This window comes from Triturus cristatus, chromosome 6, assembly GCF_964204655.1.
Source record: "Triturus cristatus chromosome 6, aTriCri1.1, whole genome shotgun sequence".
NCBI lineage: Eukaryota > Metazoa > Chordata > Amphibia > Caudata > Salamandridae > Triturus > Triturus cristatus.
Window position 1 is genome coordinate 1,266,220,701 of NC_140589.1, and position 23,166 is coordinate 1,266,243,866.

General features: G+C 47.1%; 1 protein-coding gene across 1 annotated transcript in view; it reads right to left on the reverse strand.

Annotated features, from left to right (window-relative positions):
• The window catches only part of NUP43 (nucleoporin 43), a 203,009-nt gene that overhangs the window by 102,750 nt on the left and 77,093 nt on the right, over positions 1 to 23,166 (reverse strand). Inside the window, exons 3-5 of the mRNA XM_085612218.1 lie at positions 21,733 to 21,807; positions 21,116 to 21,296; positions 6,855 to 6,990 (exon numbers count right to left, since the gene is read on the reverse strand). Coding sequence (XP_085468344.1) covers positions 6,855 to 6,990; positions 21,116 to 21,296; positions 21,733 to 21,807 — 392 coding nt within the window. The remainder of the gene's footprint in view (positions 1 to 6,854; positions 6,991 to 21,115; positions 21,297 to 21,732; positions 21,808 to 23,166) is intronic.

Consider the following 23,166-nt stretch of genomic DNA (forward strand, 5'->3'; position numbering starts at 1 on the left):
AGACTCCAGGGCATAAATGCTGGATCCCTCCCCAACAAGGGGAGAAGGAGTGCTTTGGAAAGGGGCCCACTCATGGTGGCCATTAGAAGAAAATTGGTGTCATATTTCCCCAGAAACGTCCATTTCGACCTAATTTTGCTTCAATAGACCAGACTAGCTGGTCCGGCCAGGCTGAGTACTGCTGGGCTGAGTGTGGGCATATATACATCCGGGAGGCGCAGGATTTCACAAGCCTCCTTGCTTAGAGGGTGCTAGCTGACAGTCCGTGCCCCAGATTACAAGCATTACGTCAGGACATCCGCCAGTCAACTGCTCGAAAGAGGTGCGAGCCGCCATCTTGGGGTCAGATAGAGTCAGGCGTGGAGTTAACGGTCATTGAACACCCGCTCGAGCGACTCAGCGAGAAGAGGTGATGGCAACAAGAAAGGCAGTCTTAAGAGTGAGAAGCCTAAGAAGACAATTGTGAAGAGCCTCGAAGGGAGCACAAATAAGGTAAGTCAAAACAAGGTTCAAGTCTCACTGAGGCATTATAAAAGGAGTGGGAAAGAGATAAATAATGCCTTTAAAGAACCTACTTACAATAGGGAACTTGAACAAAGAAGACTGATCTGGTAGCCAAAGAAAAGCAGAAATGGCTGCCACATAGCCTTTGAGAGTGCCCAGAGCAGAGCCCTGCTGAGCCAAAGAAAGAAGGAACAAAAGAACCTCAGAGAGGAGCAGAAAGAGGATCCACAGCCTTTGCTGTGCACCATGCCACAAACTTGTTCCATCGACAAGCGTATACCGTCTTAGTTAAGGGACACCTGGCTGCCAAGATGACATTACAGATTTCGGGAGAAAGGTGAAAATCTATCAACTGCCGCCGCTCAATCTCCATGCAAGGAGGTGGAGGCTGGACAGGTTCAGGTGGAGGACCGTCCCCTGCTGCTGTGACAGAAAATCCTCCTGAAGGGGCAGTCTGATCAGAGGATCGATGGTCATGCTCAGGAGCTCGGGGTACCAGACTCTTTGTGCCCAGTCCAGTACCACAAGAATGACTTTGGTCCAGTCACACTTGATCTTCATCAGCACTGAAGTGGTACCGGTGGAAAGGTGTACAGGAGGCAGCAACACCACCCGTGACGAAAATTGTAGCCAAGTGCCGCCTTGGAAACTCCAATGCGCATACCTGCTGACATTGAGAGTTCTCTTCGGTATCGAACACTTCTAACCAAGGCTCTCCCCACTGCTGAAAGAGACTTTGCACCACCTCTGAGTGAAGATGCCATTCGTGATCCAGCAGACACCGGCGGCTGAGTTTGTCTGCTCTGGCTTTCAGAGAACCTGCCAGGTGTCGAACCACCAGGGTCATGCCCTGATGTTCCAGCCATGTCCAAGGGCGAAGGGCCTCTTGACAAAGGGTCCACGACCCCACCCGCCTGGTTTGTTGCAGTACCACATGGCGGTGGTGTTGTCTGAACACCGGCACTGCTCGGAACTCCAACAAGTTGATGTGAAGCCCAGACTCCGCCTGAGACCAGACTCCTCTGATCTCCACCTCTCCCAAGTGGCCACCCCTTCCCAGGAGTGATGCATCGGTCACCACTGAGTTCATGTTGGGGAAGGCAGAGGGATCTGCCTCTGACCCAATCTTGGTTCGTTAACCACCACTGTATTGTAGCGTAGTTCCCTCTGAGATCTGGACATAGTCGGAAAGACTCCCCTGATGCTGCGCCCACTGGAACTTCAGGTCCCACTGCAGAGCCCGCATATGCCATCTGGCATGATCTACTAGCAGGATGCAGGAGGCCATGAGGTCCAGTAACCTCAGGGTCATTATCACCGAAATCTGGGGTAGAGGCTGAAACATCGGCATCATAGCCAGAATATCCCAGACTCGCTGCTCGGGAGGATAGGCCCGAAACGGCACTGTGTCCTGAACAGCTCCGATGAAGGAGTGACAGAGGGAGTCGGGTGTAACTTCGGCAGGTAGATAGTGAACCCCAGCAACTACATGAGTCTGCCGTAGTCTGGAGGTGGGGTGTAACAGCATGGGGCGAGCCCGCCTTCAACAGCCAGTCGTCGAGATAGGGGAAGAATGGAACCCCTGATCTGCGCAGATGAGCTGCGACCACCGCCATCACTTTCGTGAACACCCGAGGGGCACTTGTAAGGCCGAAGTGGAGCCCGGTGAAGTAAAAATGCTCATGGCCTACTGTGAACCACAGGTAACATCTGTGGGCTGGAAGGACGGGCATGTGAAAACAAGTGTCCTGCAAGTCCAAAGCCACCATCCAGTCTCCAGGGTCGAGGGCAGAGAGGACCTGAGCCATGGTTAGCATTTTGAACTTCTCCTTCCAGAGGAAGCAGCTGAGGGCCCCGAGGTCTAGGATAGGACGCAGGCCTTTATCCTTCTTGCGCACCAGAAAGTAGAGGGAATAGCAACAACGACCTACTTTTGGCACATGAACCCTCTTGATAGCTCCCTTAGCAAGAGAGCTGAGACATCATGGCAGAGAAGTGCCAAATGATCCTCCGACATGCATCAAAAGAAGGTGGCGTGGAGGGAGGGGTAGTCTTGAAGGGGAGGGAGAAGCCCCTTGGGAGCATATGCAAAACCCACTTGTCTGACATGATAAATTGCCAGTGGGGGAGGTGATGGCAGATTCTGCCACCCACTGGCCGCTGATGGGCCTGAAAGGTCACACTAGGAGTGTTTGGAGGCTGCTGTAGGGAAGAGGGAGGGGGGGGGGTGGACTGGCCTGCCCCCTGGTTCCCAGACCCACGTTGCTGGGTCTCATGTGCGCGGCCACACAGAGGCTGGGCAGCTCGCGTGGGGTGGTAGCTGGACTGCGTTGATGTGGTGGGGTGCTCCTTCCAAAGCTACGAAAAGCAGACTGTGGTGGGCGGGAGGACGCAGCAAGCCCCAAGGATCTGGCCGAAGCTCGAGAAAACTTGAAGCGCTCCAGCATAGTCTGCCTTGTCACCAAAAAGGCAGTTGCCATCGAAGGGCATGTCCAGCAAGGTTGACTGGACATCCCCCAAAAAAACAGACTTCCTCAATTAGGAGTAGTGCCGAAGGGCTACCGACGTGGCAATCGTTCAACCCTGAGAGTCAGTGGTATGCAGTCCACAGTGGATTGTGAATTTTGCTGCATCTCTCCCATCCGCCACTGCCTGGGCGAGAATGGCCTGGGCCTCCTGAGCACTGAGGCAGCACTTGCGCAACCGTATCCTAGACTGTATGGGTATAGTGGACCAAGAGGCATGCGGCATTCACGGATTGCAGCGCTAAGTTGGAGGAAGAGAGCAAGCACTTCCTAAGATGATCCAGCTTCTTGGATTCCCTATCCAGGGGTGCAGAAGTGAATGTGCCTGTAGAAGAAGAGGCTGGGACCACCAAGCTCTCGGGGAAAGGGTGTTGGGTAAGGAAGATGGGATCGCCCAGAGACGGGCGGTGGCGGCGGGCGATCGTCCGTTTCACAGGAGCCTCTGTGCTGGGTTTGGACCAAGTGCCCGAAGGACGTCTGTAAGGGCTTCATTGAAGGGCAAGTGGGGTTCAGAGTAAGTTGCCGCCGGCTGAAGCACCTCTGTCAGGAGGTTAGTTCCGACTGCCACCTCCAGGCGCTAAACCTCGGCTGCCCTATGCACCACCACTGGATAGGACGCTCCCTCCTCCGTAGCCATGGTAGGGGAGAAAGCATGTCAAGGTCTGGGGAAGTATCCAGACCACTGGAGTCACCCAGTTCCTCTCTGCCATCCGGTTCCTCCTGCTGGTCTGTTAAAGGGTCCAGCGACCCATCCCAGTCCTCATCACCACCCTCAGGGCGACAGGGAACATCTGATACGAACAAGGGAACAAAAGTACCCTCCGGCGTTGGATTCTACGTTGGCAGATGTCGATTTGGCTCTGGGTCCATCTCAGGGAGGATGGGAACGGCGACGGCCGGTGGCACTGTTAGGGGTGTCGTCGCCAGGAAAGGTCAAACGGCGTTGATCCGGATCCAGGCCTGGATCCATAAGGACCCTGTGGCGCCAGGGCCGCCGGCATTAAAGGAACAGGGCCCCCAACCGGCTCCACAGGGCCCGAAGGCGCACCAGCGGAGTCCGGCTGCCCAAACACACGGTGGAGGACCTCATAGAACATTCGAAACTGGGCAGGGGACGCCCCAGCTCCCAGGAAACGTGGGGAGGCGCTGAGTCGCCCCAGAGTCAGGCGCCAGAGACGGAGCCTTTGAGCGACAACGCTCTGGGTCCCACGTCGCGCCAGCCAACCAACCAACAGGTAGAAGGTGAAGAGCCAACGGTGCTTCTTCGCCTTCTTCTTGTGCTTCGACTTACCCGAGGATTGCGAAGACTTGGACGCGGTGTGGTGGCTCTGCAACAGGTCTCAAGACCTTCCTCTCAAGCGAGACCGGGAGCGACACGGAGCCGACTGCGGGGTCTCCAAAATCTTTCGGGAACGCTCTCGCAAAGACTTCGGCTTAATGGCCCGACAGTCGGAGCAGGACTTCAGGTCGTGGTCGCACTCTAGGGACCAGAGGCACACGAAGTGCGGATCCGTCTAGGACATCAGCTTGTGACAGGAGTAACAATCCAGTCCAGCGGGTGGCACTCCAGGAGGCAAAGACTCAGAAAAAAAGACGTCGACAAAAGTCGGGAAAAAGTCAAGTCAAAAATTGACTAAGGGGCAAGCTCTCTCCGGATCTGCGCTAGGCTGGTGCGGAAGAAAGAAAGAACTGACGTCAGCCCCCAGGGGCACCGCATCGTCATTCCGATGACCACTACGACAGTTGTGGAGTCGACCGACACCATCTACCGACGCTCAGGGGTATTGCTGAAGAAAAATTCTCCGGATGCAGTCTGACGCCTGGGGGTAATTCTAAGGTAAGGAATCTATAACCAATAGTCTCTTTCAGATACAATTAACACTAACTTATATGTAGCCCTTCCAGGTCTCCTCTTTTTTTTCCTAGCAAGGATATGCTGATCCAGAGATTGGTTGTAAGGCATAAGTTAGTCACAGTCCAGGTTACAGTGAAGAGTGAAGAATCCAAAGATGACAAGACACTGAATTTGCGCTGTACCACAGGAGGCCAGGGAGCACCTTACACTGAAAATTATGGTAAACTGAAGCTGCAATTGGAGAGAACAGAAACAGCACTGACAGTAACACATACAAGAAATGTTCCATTGCAGTGGTGGGTGTAAGCTACAGCTGGGTGTGAGGTTAATGGGAGCCATTGCAAATACAGATGCGAAGTACAAAATATTTCTAGAATTACCCATAAGATGTTTAAGCTAGGAGGGTGAAGTTCAATCCTAAAGAAATTCAAAAATGGTTGCCTTCCTCTGGTTACTCTGGTGACTGAGCATAAAACGGATTTCTATTTCTAGCAGGGAACAATCACAGTGATATACAATAAGCTTCCTAACTGTATCTTAGATGACTGAATTTCTTGGGGAGTGTTAGTCAAGACCAGTGAACTAAACTTTGGGCGCAGAATACTGCATACATGCAAGTCAATTACACGTCTGAATGCACACTTTAAACGTTTAGAATTTAGTATGCTTTCTCAAAGTTACATGGCATTAGACATACATTTTTCTCAACCGGCCCAGGTGTAATCATGCAATAGCATACAATACAATTGGAAAAGATATGGTCTAAGATAGACTAAAAATTGTCCATGTCAGCAGGATGGATGTAAACATTTGCTACACATTATTTTATTTATTTTGGATATGGTTTATAAAAAAGGATAGAAAAAAATACAACTTAAATTCTGGTCGTTTTATATGATAAACATCTAATCAGCTAGCACTGTCTTAGTCAAACTTCCAGCACATTTAAAGGTTTAGAATGGACAATAGGTAACAAATCCAATGTTTCCAGTGAGAAGACATTTATGGCTGAGAGATCAAAGGAGGCCCTGTGTTTGAGAATTGGGTGGTGGGGAGCTCCTGAAGAGCATCTTGAGAAGAGAGTAGATGGATCATATGAGGAAGCAGAGTATGGAGGAGACAGTCAAGCAGACTTTGAAGAGGGAAAGATATTTCTTTTTTAATATGGTTACAGTTCAGAATGGCAAATACAGCAAACAATATCTGATCTAGTCCACAAGATGTACGAGTGAGAGAGATAGATATCCATTTTCTGGAGAGCCTGCATTAAACTGTAAACCTACTTGAAAGAGATTCCAAGTACATTAAAAAGCATACTTAGTTACCCAAAGACACCAGACCCAAAATCGATTTGCTAAGGGATCTGAGACCTAGAACTAAAGTTCAAACACATTTTTACAGAGCAATGACAACATACTAACAAATGGATAGCCATCATGTTATAGGTAATGGATAATCATTGGAAGAAAACAAACGTATTCACCAATCTAACATGATGGCACAGGTTCTAGATGTCCTGGCTTTGGAGTGGATGACACATTAACTCAATAACACATAAGAAATCAACTGCCACATATTTATCGATAACATAGTTGGGGGAAAACAGGGCATAAATGTGCCAAAGACTAAGGGTCTAAGGAGGAGTTTTAATAAGGACAAAGGCGAAACTTTTAAGCAGGGCATGTGGGACATCTCTGAAAACTAAGAAACAAATTATCCTTGGACTGAAGAGGAAATAAATGAATGCAAAAAGAAAGATATTTAACCCAGATATCTCAGGGACTTTATTGATGTTATAATGTTGAAAACTTGATTCATAAGGGCATAGATGAAATAAGTTAAGGTATTTTAATGTACTAAAAGATGTGTTTCCCCTTAAATCCAGACTAGTCACTTAGGACTGCAGAACACATTTCACAAAAGATCAAAATTGGAGCTTGAACCCAGATTTCTGGAATCTAGATACTTACACTGAAAATATTTGAGATGGCTCTGTACCCTGCTGCCGAAAATCCCACAGTTTTAGTTGACCAATCGAATTTACTGTTAAAATCTCAGTAGTGCGAAGAAATGTCACTGCATGGAGGGTGCTACTGTCTGCGTGGTCTGTTATAAACAAAAAGTGATAGAAAAATATATGAGAATGTGCAAGTTGTGAGCAATAACGATAACAGCTACACACAATACTTCCTTCAGGATGTCTAGGCCCCTTGAAATACTTGCAACAGTACTACTAGTATTTAAGTTGAATATTTGACTACATCATAGTCAGTCATAAAGCATTAACTGAGGATTTCAGGAATTATAAATTCTAGACCAGGGGTGCGAGAGTAAACTGATAGAACGTGACAGTAAGCAGATGTCTGGGAATCTAGGTTGTAGAGGGACCACAAAAATCACCCGTGTCCACAGGAACTAGGCGGCAGGAGTGGATGTGTTATACCACAGATCTTACCATAGCCGTTTTTGATGCTTATAAACTGCCTGTTTTCCCACACAAAAATCTGCTCGAATTCAGATTCCTTTCAAATTTAAAAGTACATACAACCAAATGGTTAAAATCTTGGTTTTCTGGGGCGTGGCCAAGATGGCGAGCGGGTAAGACGTGTCCTGAAAGTCTCCCCGTCCCCATCGGCCACCCGCCATCTTCCCAGCACTGCTGCAGAGTGTCAGGGGCCCTGATTGTGTATCACAGATCAGCGAGAGCCTCTGGGGGTGCATAGCAACGAGCTGCGCACGGGGGAACGTCTCCAGAAGCACTGCCAATCTGCTCGGCCCTGGCGATCCAAGATGGCGGCATAAGCGAGGTGGCGGAGCTGCGCACTGCACAGCAGCATCGGAGGCCTCTGAGTTGGGAGACCCGAGGCTCTGAGGCGCTTTCCACGGCGGACCTTCAAGGCCTATAGCAGAGGTACAGCGCTTACTCTGAAGAGCGCATGGGTGACGGAGAGCACCGACATAGCGGAGCGCAGGTGATCGAAGGCCCGAGCGGGGCCTGACGGACGGGGTGCCCGGGCCCATTCCCATGCGCCCGATTGTTGAATACACACCTCGAAGAGGTTAGTTGAAGATGTACTTTATTTAGTATACGCCAACACATACTCCGGAGGCGGAGTAGAAGAAACACCCGATGGGTTAAGTGGTCGACTGTCAACGACAGATGGCAGCTGATCACGTCACAGCTGATACGACGTATCAGCTGGGACAACATGGGGCGGAACTACGGTGTCCGCGCAGGGACACAATATGCAAACACAACACTGATACCAAAGCAGCCAGCCAGGGGGTCCCTGGGCACTGAAGGTGAGCGACGCTGAAGAACTTTCCCCCCCGCCCGCTCGTATGGTCCGCCGGGCGGCGAACCTCGGCTCCAGATCTGCAGCCCTAATTGGATACAGGGGGGTCTGGTGGCAGGGACGACACCCCTGGGAACCGCGAGCGCGGAGAACAGCTGAAGCACCAGGCCTGCCCCGATAGTGGAACCACTGTGGGCAAGGAGAGTGAGGCTCATCGGGACCGGATAGGCCCATACTGGAAGTGCCCCGTGGCTGGGAGGCCAGGCTGTGCACGCCACCCACTACGACCTACACGGGTGAAGCTGCGAGACCACGCTGATGGGCCCAGAAGCATCTGATGGCACTAGTGAGACCCCTACCCTGACTCAACGCGCCCCCTCCACGATATATGCAGAAGTACACTCAGCGGTGGCGACATGGACTGGAGGGGCATTGGGGTCCAGGTGCCCTCGGTCGTCCCAAGTGCAGAGCTGCGCCACAGGACCAGCGCAATGTAGCGAACATTAACACTGCAGGCCGGCGGATCACTACTATAGGGGTGCAACCGAGACCTTGAGGAGGTCTACAAGGGACGTGGCTGTTGGGGGCCTGCATGCTCGGGAGCTAAGTTGGCCGACAGACTGCACTGTAGAGGCGTTGACCAACAGGCGGGCAAAATGGTGGTGCCGCTGGATTGCAGCAGCGAATAGGGCAGCCCCCCACCGCGCCGCCTAAGTCACGGAGCACTAAACACCTTCACGCGGCTGCCTGGAGGGGCCGCAGCGGTCATAGAGAACGGGGTTATAGGGACCACTGCCTACGTGCCACCGCTCACTACTGAGTGCCCGCCGCCATACCAACCGCTCAACTTGCCAGCCCTGCTCCTGGTAAACACCCTCATGCCACTGCTACCCATGCCAGGCCGTAGACCAGACATGTCCCAGACACGCACCAAGAAAGATAGGAACGTGAAGAACATGTTTTCCAAGATCTCAGAAGCGAGGGGGGAAGGTGACAACAATTCTCCGCCTGCGGCGGAAGGAAGTGCACCAGAATTCATGGAGGAACCAGTCACACGAGCATTCCTGGGCAAATTATTTGCAACTCTGCGTGATGATTTCCAAGATCTCAGAAAGGAGTTCTCCAATGAGATTAAGGAAGTACGACGAGGTATGGACGCAATTGAAGAAAGGGTGGCCTCACTGGAAGACAAGGAAGATTCGAATGGAAGTGGAGCACTTGAAGCAAGAGATGATTTGCCTTCCAGCTCAACAAATAGACATCCAAGCACACGCGGAAGATTTGGAAAAACGCTCCCATAGAAATAATATCCGCGTGAAAGGCGTCCCCTCTAAAGAAGAAGGTACAGACATTACTACATATCTCCAGGGCCTATTTCGCCACGTTTTGCAAGAATCGCAGGACTTTCCGATAAAAATTGATAGGGCACACAGAGTCGGCTTGCAAAGAAAGGCCCCGGCACCGCCGCCAGATATACTGGCTTTCCTCCCAGACTTCTCAAAGAACTCATTTTGAGGAAAGCCATGGAGCGCAACCACTCCTCTATGGAGAGCACAACATCGCTTTATACCAAGACCTGGCGGCGATCATGTTGCAAAAGCGCAGGGCCTTCCGACCAGTAACTATGCACCTTCGTAGTCAAGGTTTCCTTACTCCTGATAAGTGATCTAAAGTTTGCTGGGGGGTGGCGGGGGTCGAACGTTGATGACCGCAGGATGTACCCTACAAACTGTTTCACCAAGGGGACTCGGAGGTTCACCGCGGCTTCTGGACAACTGTATGGGATTGTTCTTGTTCTGTTTGTTGGGGTTAGGGTGGGGAGGGAGGAGGGTCCGGTACACACACTGCTTTTATCCAAGGGGTCCTTGACGCTCTGGGAACTACTTCACTTGCACTCATACACGGATTTACTCAATCAGCTTTAAGGGAGGGGTACTTGGGCATCCTGGGAAGACTTAGCTAACAGGCTGCGGGCTCAGAGACCGAAAACTGAAGGGGACAGGACATAGGGAGGTCATTGATGACCAAGAGATAGCCCATATGTTTAGGGACTTCTACGAGAACTTATACACAGCAGATACCACCTCAGAGTCCGCTATCCTGGATTACCTGCAATCTTTTACCATGTCTGCGCTCACCCCGGCCCAGGCATCAGCTCTGGATGCTCGTGTTGGAGTTGAGGAAGTCATCGCCGCGATTTCACGCCTCAAGATGCTCAAGTTCCCAGGCACGGACTGGTTCTCCGCACTTTTTTACAAGAAATTCTGTCACATCTTAGCCCGGGTCCTAACGAGGCTGTTTAACTCATTTGGGAGCGCAAACCCGATCCCTGCATCAATGCTGGCAACGGCGATAGTGCTGTTGCCTAAGCCAGGTAAAGATAGACAATGTGGCGGTTCACATCGCCCCATATCTTTACTTAACGTCGACTTTAAACTTTTTACAGGAATCCTTGCTGCTCGATTGGGCCCTTGTATACTGAGTCTGATAGAGCCAGATCAGGAGGGATTCATTCAATCCCGCCAGAGGGCGGACAACACCAAGAGGGTACTCCACCTATTAGACAAAGCCCACCAGACGCACATGGAGGCCCTCCTACTGACGGTCAACGCTGAAAAAGCGCTCGAACGGGTGAAATGGGGGTTCCTGAGTCATACGATGGCAAAGGTAGGCCTTGACGAGAGATTCAGGGAGTAGGTAAGTTGTTGCTACACTCATCCTATGGCCACTATACGAGTGAATGGTGTTTCCTCGAGCCCATTCGCCATTCAGAGGGGCACAAGGCAGAGCGGTCCATTGTCCCCCTTGCTCTTTGCCCTCTATATTGAGCCTTTGGCACAGAGGGCCAGGGACAACCCCAGCATAAAGGGGATTCCGTTGGGGGGGGTGGGGAGACAGACACATTCTATTAGCCTCTACGCCAGAGGTCATCAAACGTTTGTAGGTTGAGCCCCCCCAGTTGTTTTTTAGATGTTGGGCCCCCCCACCACCTGACAGAAATTTCTGGAATCTGGTACACTACATAATCGACTGCCACGCGCATATCACAGGCCATATCCGGCAAATAATGTTCAACACAATAAGAGTGTTTAGTAAACTGCAGGTATGTGAATGGGTGTGGAGGAATGACAAAGGCTTATTACACAGCTCAAAACACAATTTTCCAAGATAAAATGTGTGCAAATTCTTTTTACTAGAATGCTTTGCTTTATACAGGACATAGATTAATAACACCACCAACATAAATGTGACGGGCGTGCCGGTTTTTATCCACATAGACTGTCAATCTCTGGATGGATTTTTGCTACTGCCATCCACAGGTTGTGCTCCATATCCAGTCTTGAACGGTACTTAGTCTTTAATACCCCAAGTGCTGAGAACCGAATCTCACATAAATAGGACGAGCTGAAAGGCAAGAGTTTTGATAGCAGTTTCTCTCAAAGCTGAATACTCTGCAGACATTTTCAGCCAAAACAGCGACTGTAAGGAAGACCGTGTTATCAGACTTTTTGAGCACTCCCTAGCTCAGAGCTAGTACACGAGAAACAATTCTTCTCTAGAAACCATTAACAAATGTTTTAGACAGCATTATAATGGGATAATTGCCCACCAACCAGTTATAGATCTGAAGAGAAAGGTGAAAGTCCACAGAGAGGGTGCTGAAAGAACACCTAATTGAGAATTCCTTAGTGTTACGATAAGTTGCTTACCTGAAGCAGTGGGGGTTTAGGACACGTCGGGCTTATGTTTAAAAAAATATATAACTGATAATAAATTAATGAGGTTGCCTATTTTACTTCAGAGCAATATCGTTTGACAGACTTTGTGGGTGGCAGGGACATATTAAGGAGTTTGGGTGCCCTGGGCCAGTACCATTTTGGGGGCCCCTGTTCAGAACAGCTTTGAGATTAAATGATTCACTTTCAGCTCTGCCATACCCTCTTTAGCCAGGCTACTAACGGTGCACAGGCGCTATGGTCGAAATTCTAAAAGTGTTTACATCTAATATTCAGAGATAGTGATGTGCGTTTTCACTGTTGTAACAAAGCAGCAGCCCACTAATTTTACAACGAATAACTCTGGGATATTCTCCAATTTCTCATATGTGAGGACTTGTTTGATCTAAAATACACTTTATGGTTGTTACATGAAACAAAAACATTTCTCTGCAAATAGTAATAGACTCTCTCACATCAATCACATTAAAACGAAATGAAACAAAACAGTATTTACAAGAATCTGTTTAGGAATTATTCCAGGCAATCAGGGCAAAAACAGAGCTGCCTCTATCAAGGAACCCCCTGTAAGGCTGGATTGCAGTGCATGTAAATTTGTCCTTTTGTAATTTAGGACGAAAACCTTGGAGCACGACATGCCCATACTTGTGTACAGGGGCGCAACTAGACCCGAACTTCGGTGTGGGGGGCTAACACTCCCATCCAGGGATGGCCCTAGCACTGGTCACCCACAGTGCAACGGTCTGTTTTGGCGCCCCTCCCTCATTTCCTCCTTCTGCATGAATTTCCTCAGAACCGCTCACCAGCAATGCACCCCATCTCGCTATAGCACCTTTCTGGCAAACATGTAATTTTTTTTATAGCACTACTCAGTTTACCCACACTCAGTTCTTTGATCTGGATGGCACACGTTCTTTGTAGCAGGCACATTAAACCTCTGCGCTGTGTGGGTGGCATGAGTACCCATGTGAGTGCAGGGTGAGACATGCAACAGTGTGAGAGTAGGGTAAGGTGAGTGAGGTGACCATATGAATTTGGGTGTGGATGTAAGTGCAGAGTGGGACAAATGAATGTATGGTTAGTGATGGTCTTATTTGAGCGAGTTTTCAAATTGAGCAGTAAGGCGGACATGTGAGTGAAGTGTTGCATGAGTGCAGGGTGAGTAGTGTGCTTGTGTGACTGCAGGGTGAGGTACAGGGTGAACAGCACAAGTGCATTGTGAGTGCAGATTGATTACGGAGTTCAGGGTGAGGAGTCATCAGGGTGAGTGCATGGTGATCAGTGTCAGTGCATGGTGATCACTGAGTGCAGGGTGAGCATGAAAGTGAAGGGCGAGAAGGAGGACTGAGTTGTCTGAATGCATGGTGCATTCCCAGACACTTGAAGTAACTCAGCAGGTTATGGACGGCAGCGTAGGGTTTCAGATATGTTGAACTATTGCTATTATGGCATAACCAGGGATCAGGGTGGAGGAAATAAATGTGCTGATATTGCAACAAACTTTCAGTTTTATGATTAGGGTTGCCAGCTCATTAATTTGATGTCCCATGCAGTACAAAAAATAAACAGTCACCTAAAGCTGTATTGTCAGCACTTGTCTGTGCATACTTTGAACAGCAAATATAAATAGTAGCACATTAAATTGTGTTCTATAGCTGCATGAATTGTCAATGACTGATAATAAAATGGAACAAAGACAGAAAAGTCACATTTCAAATGTATATATACTTATTTATTTATAAGCATATTTAGTGTCAAGACCAGCAATTTGCAGGCTGTTTAAAAAACACATGGCTGACTGCCATTTTTCTTTTGGTAACTTGAAGCCCTGTGGGCGTTGCGCCGCCTGCCTGCGTAAATTTAAAAGAAACTTTGGGGCAGAGTTACAATAACTGACGCATCCCTGCATATCAGCAGGGATGCGCCAGTTATTGTGCGTCACGGCTCCGGCACCATGGATGCGCCGCATTTACAATGCGGCGCACCATGGGGCAAAAAACGGACAGATGCGCGACTCATCTGTGCCGTAAAGGCAGCGCATTGCTGGAGTTGCGTCGCAAGCACGACGCAGCTCGAGCAAGGCTCTGGGGTGCCATATCTTCACAATGCTGCATCAATCCTTACGCCGGGTTTTGACGCAGCATGGGCTCAAAAGTAACTGAGTGAAATCTTGTAGATTTTACTCAGCTACTTTTAAGAGGCGTTCCTGCGACGGAACACGCCCCGCCCCCCTGCGCAGGAACAGCTACTTCTGGTGCAGGGCTTTACAACATGACATCTCCCAGATGCGTCACGTTGTAAATACCCCGCAGCATGGCGCTGGTTTTGCGCCGCCGCTGCGTCACAAAAGTGACGCAACGGTGGCGTAAAAGAGGGGCAAGGGGCTTGTAAATCTGCCCCTTTGTCTCCTTTCTGCTAAGAGCTAACCCTCCCAGGGCGGGGTTAAACTTTTAGAGCTGAAATGCGTCAGCTGCAGTGGGAGGCAGGATGTCTCCTCTCCTAAAACTGAAAGAAGGTAACACATTCAGCTGCAGTGAGAGGCAAGAAGTCTCCTCCGATATGAAATTGCACGCAAACGATTTGCTTTCAGTTTTAGCAGAGAAGACACTGCCTCCCACGGCAGCCCAAGTATTTCAGCTCTACTAATTAACCCCCGCCTGGGAAGGTTAACTGTTAGCTCTTTACAGGACAAAAGCGCAAGTTGTGCCTCATCTAGTTCCCTTCCCTCCCCCCTCCAGCCCTCTGTTACCGGAGCTCGCCAATAAAGAATTCCCATTTGAAATGGGTGAAGACTTGCCAGGCATCGGGACAGTAAAGGCCCAACAAAGGTAAATTCCTAACTGGAGTGCGCGCCCCCCCCCCCCCTGAGATGGTGACGCGCCCCCCTGGGGGGGCGCGCCCCACAGATTGAAAAACTCTGCTCTACGCTGATGATGTGATCGCAGCACTGACGGAGCCTAGGGATTCCCTCCCTGCCTTTCTAGAGGAGCTGGACGCCTTTGGTTGTGTGTCAGGCTACCGGGTCAATGTGAGGAAATCCCTGATACTGAACTGAGTCCAGCATCCCAAGCACTTGACCCTTAGGAGGGATGGCTCACTGGAATCCGGATGGTGGATTCTATCCCATACTTGGGCCTGGATTTAGCAGAGTCTGTGCGACAAACGACTTACTCAAACTATGCCAAGCTGACACAACAAGCAAAAAAAGATTGGGCGCCTGAAGTAAACACCACCTCTCGCTGCTGGGGAGAATAGCGGCGGTTAAAGTGTCCCTCTTGCCTAAGACACTATATCAGTTCCAAACTCTGCCGGCGCTGCCTCCCCCAGGAGTGATTGCCTCGCTTCAATAAGATATTAATCAGTTTGTCTGAGCCCGAAAGAGACCTAGAATGAGTAAAGCGCTGGGATATATGAGGCCGAAGCAGGTGGGTTGGGAATCCAGGATATCTGCGGCATTTAGTCGAGTGGGCAAGGCCAGATTCGGAAAAAAGATGGCTCTTCCAAGACAGGGCACTGGCGGTGATCACTTTATGGAAGGTCCCTTTTTTAAAGAAAGCCCAACGACCTAGAGGCTTGATGGGGGTCCCCAATCACTAAATCAGTGCTGTCGGTCTGGGATGGGGTGGCGACAGCAAAGAAGCCGACTACTTTCCCGTCTTCCCTGACACCTCTTTGGAAATCCCGAATTCTCACCCGGGATACCTGATAAGGCCTTTTCAGCGTGGAGAGACACCCCATGCCGCTCGGTGGGCCATCTATTTCACCTAACGGGCATACTCCCTTTCACTCAACTGAAATATTAATACGGGATTCCTGAAACCGAAAGACTGAGATATTTGCAACTCAGGCATTGGGTACTCCAAAAGGAGATCAGAGAACAGGGGTCCCGCCTATTGACCAAATACAAAAAATGGCTAATTACCAAAACCTCAGACAAAGGGCTGATAACAGACATGTACAATAGGATTAGACCGTGCCCGCAACAACGGACCACACCGAGTCGGAGGAGGCGGGAGAGAGCTAGGTGGGGCACTTATGCAGAAAGACTGGGAGGGGATCTATTACAGGGCGAAGCACACAGCGCGTAACGTGGCCAGCGTAGAAAACGCCACAAAAATTGTTACCTACTGGTATCTCACGCAAGCCCAATTGCACAGAGGCAACCCACAAAGGAGCCCCACATGCTGGCGTGAGGTTGTGATAATGAGGGCACACTATTGCACATATTTGGGACTGCCCGTTGCTGGCCAATTATTGGTCTAAAATCTTGGATGTCATAGATGAGCTGTTTGATACGCAGATCCCAAGGCTCACAGTTTGTTATCTTAGGCCTCCCCAACCTGATCACATTCTCGCTTAAAAGCATGAAAGGCCGCCAGATGGGGCTAGCATTAGGGGCAGCGTTGCTAAATATACTGTCCCACTGGGGTTCCTCCATTCTCCCCACACACCTAGGGTGGTTGCACAGGCTTTGGTATATTTTGGGGAGGGAACGCATTTTAGCCAATCTACAAACGACCACAGATTCCTTTCAGAAAGTTTGGCGACCTTAACTAACATTGCTCTCGACTGAGTTTAATTAAATAACCCAGCCCAAATAACAAAGAGTGTTGCACCTTTTGGATTTATGGAACGAACAAGCAACATCTCTGGTTGATTAATGTACGTTGTTGCTATAGCGGATTATGGACTTGTTTCTGGAGTCAGAGTTTACCGCACTGGGGGAGGGTTTTACGTTTTTGGGTTGAGACAAAGGTAGAGTGGACTTCCACCTTACGAAGGGCACCTGTTATGCTTACAGTGTGTGCTGTATGGTTAATATACTTTCTGTGGTTAACAGATTACAGGTGACTTGTACGTTCTATAGTAATGCTTTGCTCATGTCCCTGTATTGTGTTTATATTTTGAAAAAGCTAATAAACACATTAAAACATAAAAGCTTAGTTTCATTTATGGGGAACCAGATAAATTATTTCTTCCAAGCATAGAGCTCTCTTTTGAAGCTACTCTAAATAGAAAAAGTACATATCTATTGTAAACTTCATTGGGAGTAGAAACATAAGGTACAGTCAACGCTATCGCTCAGAGCTGTAGTCTTGTATTCTATGACCAAACATCTATTAATGACTTGACATTTTAACTAGAGTTCCATATTTCATTATATGTACAGTGCTCTGAAACTCATGTGAGTTAGGTCAGAACTTTATAAATCGGCAATTTACTTTATTTGGACAATCGCGTCCCTTAAAGTACAAACAAGTAAAAAAAATTTTTTTTAAAAAACAAAACAAGAACTTTATAAAACAGCCATGAATAAATATTTTAGAGAATACAGCTGGAGGTTGCAACCATTGTGCCGCTAGCACTACAAATCCCTAGAGAATTTATGGGGGCAGAACAAAAGCAGGTATAGAGTGAAGCAGATCATATAACCTAATACAAGTTGTGCGATTCATGTGCAAGGATTAATATTTCTGTCCCAACGTTACTTTGATGTTGAGGATTATGTGCTAAAGCAATGTCATCAATTTCAGGGTTCATTAAAGTATACCTTCTCCTGCAGAACAAGGATTTGAAGTACTCAGCATGCAGCTATGAGAGCATAAACTTATTTGATACATAACTTTCTGCTGCTACTTTTCAACATCACATGTAGGACCCATCAAGAGCTTTTAACACAACTGAAAATGCAGTGGTTTCTACAGTGCACATGGACAACATTGTTATTTTCCTTCACAACGGCAGTAACACTGCAGACACACATACATATAAATATTCTGCAAATGGTGGAAGGCTACTGAGGCAACAATGAAACAGACAACAATAGGATTTTAAATCTTCCAATGGCCAGAGTGAAATCATGATGTGCAAATGTGAAGATTATTCGTTTGGTGCAGTCTAACTGTGCCAGATATCTTAATGGATACTGTGGTGTTTATGACGACATGTATAATGGATTCCCTTCCCCCCCGCCTCCCTAAATGCCCTTTAATGAGCATGAACAGCGGTATTTAAATGGACGATGAAAACAGGACAAGGAGAGCTGGGACCAAGACCATGTAGGTCGAAAGACATTTTCCTTCTAGAGTTTGATTATAACATTTTGATCGTTCTGGCTTTCAGAGGACTAATACTTTAGTGCCATTGGGTCTGAAACTGGTTGTGTGAGAGGTTGCATGGGTGACTTAGTCTGTAAGTGGCCGTATGGGTAAGTGACTGGTTATGTAAGTGGATGTAAGTGAGTGGGTGTTTAAGTGAGTTGGTGTGTGAGTGTCTATATTGGAGAGTGAGTGTGTGTGACTGGTTGCATGGGTGAGTGAGCGGGTGAGTGGTTGTATGGATGTGTATGTAAGTGAGTGAGCGAGTGGTTGTTTGAATAACTATGTGTGAGTGGTTGTGTGGGTCTGTGAGAGGTTGTGGGCATGATGTCATCACTGACTATGATGAGTGATAAGCAGTGCATCACAGGGGCATAAGTTATAATTCGGTCAAACTAAAACTGCTGAATGTCTATGATTTTGTACAAGTGAAATCTGAGCCCAACTACAACGTCCCTGTAATCTTTGTTTTTTCAGTGAACTTCTAAGTTTAAAAAAAATTCTATTTCCCAATTATAACGTCCCTGTAACCTGTTTTTTTAGTGACTATGTTTTTAAATGTAATTCCCTAACTATGAGCAAGTGGCAGTCTTAGTGGGTGTGTAAGTAAGTGGGTGTGGAAGTAAGTGGGTGTGTAAGTCGGAGTGCGGGTCTGTGAGTGATTGAGTCTGAGTGGGTCTGTGAGTGCATGACTCTCGAGTGGGTTGGTGAATGTGTGCATAAGCCTAAGTGTATGAGTGCGCAAGTTAAAGAGGGTTTGCGAGTGCGTGAGTCTGAGTGGTTAGGTGAGCGAGTCTCCGAGTGGGTGCGCGAGTGCTCTCGATTTTGCTCCCTTGCCTTTTCTGCTCAGGTCTCTACCCTCTGTTTTGCCTTTCTGCTTATTTCTCTACCCTCTGTTTTGCTCTTTGAGGATTTTCTGCCCTTTCTTTTGCCTTTTTCTGCTAGTTTTATTTCCCTCTATTTTTCCCTCCTTTTTTTAACCTTTCTTCAGAGACTCAGCTAAAGCCGAATCCCAGGATGGCCATTAACACTTCCTAGTTTAAGTGTTGGCAGCCAATCAGATCCTAGCATGAAATCGGGAGGGTTCGCCGAGCTTTCGCGTCCCTAGATATACAAATTTGAGGTTTCTTTAAAATTTTCCAAACTACTCAACAGAATTACACCAAATTACAAAAGGGTTCTTTCTAGATCAAGAGCTACCTTTATGCCAAATGTGGTGTAATTCAAGCCAGCGGTTTGGAATGCAGTCATGTCTAAAATCTATGGAAATTAACATAGAAAAAAACACTTTTGACGCCTTTTTTTCCCCCTCAGCCCCCGCTTGATATATCACCCCAGCGATTCTAGTTGTGCATGAAAAGTTTTGGGAGTGATGTATCAAGCGAACCAAGAAAAAGGGTGGTGGGTCCAAAAAAATAGGTTTCTCATGTTAATTCACATAGGAGTTTAAAACAAGACTACAGCCCAAACTGTTGACCGGAATAACACCAAATGTGGCAGAAAGCTGGCTTTTTGTACACAGATTGTGCTTTGTTATTCATTGTAAATCCGTTCAGTAGCTTGAGAGATTTAAAAAACCCGAATTTGTCCATCTACTATTGCAGCTAATTCGCAAATAATTACGAGCTTGTGCAGGGAAATGCAGAGCTCTGATTGGCTGCCAACACTTCAACCATGTTGGCAGTCATCTTGGGACCCTCCTTCAGCAGAGTCCCACAAAAAAGCTCTCCTCATCCTCAGAAACGACATCAGACTTATTTTTCAGTCTCTGTAGCCAAACTAACAACCTACTCTCTCGATCTTTAAGGGTTTTGGTTGAGAAGGTTCTACAAATCTTGCAGTCCTTAACCTTATGCTGGGGGTAGAGACAGTAGATACAGTTCTTAAGGGGGTCTACAGCATGCAGTCTCTTCTTACCGCATGTTCCATACGAACTGAAGAGACCTTTCTTTGAAGGATCCAACATTTTAAGAAGATATTTGATAAACTGAAGAAACTGAGCAGACCTCACGGAAACTTCCCGTCACACGATGTGCGGTAGAATATCTCAGGAACCTAGCCTCTCTTGGGAGTGTTCTACAGGGTGCTGTCACCGGATTGGTTGCTACTTAAGTTTGGTTCTTTTTACAAAATAAATTAGATAGGCTATTGCAGTGGCTGTTCACTGCATTGTAGCCTATGGTAATATTAACAACTGCTTTTATAAGTATAGCATGGGACTCCCACTACAACAACAGGAATGGTATGAAAGATCCAATACTGGAGAAACAGACTATACAATTGTTTTTCATACTACAAACCCGGATTAGATAAGTGTGCAGTACCTCAATTTACTCCAGTTTGTAAACAACTTCACCCAAATATGTAGATACTACCTCACACCCTTTGTTTTAAGAACCAAAGCCTTGAGGGTCAGAAATTCTGCCACAGATGTACTTTTGTTCAGCAACGCTTCATCATTGTATATCAATGTGATGAGCCAAGACAAATGCCTGCCAAACAAAACTTCAGCGTCAAGGGAAAGAGACTTTCAGCAACAGCAAGAAGTAAAATGAGATGTAACTCCCATCCTTTAGACTGCACAGGCTCCCACAGATGTCAGGGTTTCTAAATCATTATGGAGCTTTGCTGGTGGTTTTTGTGGGGCCATTTGACCTTTTACACAACAGCGAGGTATAATAAATTCCATATAAATTCAACTACACATTTCCAGATTAACATTTCATACTATACTCTGGAAAGCTGTGCGGTTTGCCGTAGCTACAGGTCAGATTAGTCTAAGGGCCCACCTCTTTTGGCAGCAGCATGCATCTCACTATTTTGTTTTAATCGCCACTTTGCTTTGTTTTCGGTACTGCTATGTCGGCTTGATTCCATCTTAACTGAAGGAGAAATTTACTACAAAAGTAAACAGAGGAGTAAGGGATGGTCCTTTGAATTGATGACATCATTCACGAAGCTTTAGGTATTCAAATGCATGCCATTTTAAATTGGGAAAGCCAAGAGAGCATACAAATCATGAAAGGGTAGATGACCATTTTTTGGGCTTAAGGTGGGGCAATTTTAATCAAGAAATATATCTAGTCAAGAAACACCTTACCTACAGTGCGCAAGGCTTCTTTGTTGTCTGCTCTGAAAAGGTTGATTCTACCATCTTCTCCCACTGTAACTATTTCCGGGTTGTTGCAGGCAATGCCTGTGCATGGAGCACTTCCATATGCAGGGCTATCGGAGCCCATGTGATGATGAGCCCGCTTCCACTTCTGGTTTATTGATAAAGTCTAGGAGGACATAAACGGAGCAATTACACCACAAGAACATTCAATCAAGAACACACAAAAAAAGAGGATGCTATTGGACCTCTATTTGGCCATCCGCTGTGAAAACATAATACAACATAAAATGGTTAGAGCACTTTACTTTTGATCACCGTCATTCTGGGTCGCAGTCATTTTTTTAAATGTGTAATCACTTTCTGGAGCCTGAATTTGTGGCATACGGTCTATCCACAAGGTAGGTGTCTACATCACAAAAACAATCATAATATCAAAGGGAACTGAATCTTAGAGTCTGCACAGAGGCAAACATTTTGCGCAAAAAGAATAGGTTTCAAAACAGACCACAGCTGTAAGGCCTAGTAAACCCACTAAACTGATGTTACATTTGGAGCCCTCCTTACCAATACTTCGCACAATGTCACACATTCACACTAATCACCTGATTGTTCTGATGTCGAAAGATTGTTACACTTCCTGTTGATGAGGCAGTTACAATTCTTTCCTGGTCCAAAAACTTTGAATGAAAAAGAAAACAAAGTATTAGTTACTTCAGCAATCTTAAATCAACCTTAATGAACCAGATAAACACAAATTATTATCTATCGACAATGGTTACGAGTAATATGGCGGTTGAGGACAAAATAAGATAAGAGGGAGGGAAAGGGCAGCAATTCGCAGAAATGTTCATGTGGATTATTTTGTTGTGTGTGCAAGAGAATGAGCAAGAGATGGTGTTGCAATGTGTAGCACGAACTTGCTTGGAGTCTACTTATGTGAAAAGAATCATTCATTAACCAGAACCTCTTTACCAGAAAGTCAGTGTTTTTTATAGACTTCCCATGCTACAACAGGGCTTGTTTATAGAATGCATGTCTGTTGGATACCATTCTCTTCAGGAAAGCAGCCACTAACTGCGCGTTGTGCAAAATTAAGCAGGATGTGAAATCCTTTAATGACAAGCACATCCAGCTTGCAACCAGAAAGAAACAACCACTGGCAAAGCCAACAGATCTGGCCTTTTAAGGAATTAATTCATTCACACATCAATCCACTCATGTTGCACCTGCGGCTAGTGTGGCTGTCATTTGTGATGAATGGTATGACAAATCGCAGAATGCATTAGCCTGAAAATGAAACTCCAGGACTCAAAGCCCGGCACCCAGACAATATAGAGTAAGTGGCAATCATAGTGTTAATCAAATGTACCCTTATTTTACCAAAATATCTCAGGACATGGACATCAAGCCTGATTTACCCAGACAGTGTTGGTTTATTTCCCTCTCACCAACAAGAAAAACAAAATCATAAAACCTAAATTCAGTGAAGCAGAAATTGGCTAAAGAGATTCTTACATCTTCATAGAGTTCAACTGGGCATAAGACATGTAGGTTACCCACTGCCACCTCTACCAGCCAAAAGTTGCAGCTATGCCTTGACCAACAGGCACACACTTATAAAAAGGAAAACAACACGTTCTAGCAACTCCAGCATCATCAGCTGAAAAAAACAGACTGGAACACACTAGCAAAAGCAAACTGATCTCAAAACTGTTCAACAATTTCAAAGGCTACCACAGGTGAACTTCAAAAGAGACACCATGTTGCAGTCTTGCATTTCCTTTCACCCCACTGTAATCCAGAATTTTAGTTCACATAGTTCAATTGGGATGAGCCAAGACTGCAAACATCGTTAAATGAATGCTCAGGAGAACATTATGGTGTCCCAAGCAGCACAGTCATCTGGTAACCCTAACTAGCACGGAACAAGTTCCACAACGGTATTGGGTGGTCAATGTGGTATAGTGGTAATGATTTCAGCGATTATCTGCAAACATTGAAACGGTTAGTTCCTTAAAGATCACAAGTCTCGTTAA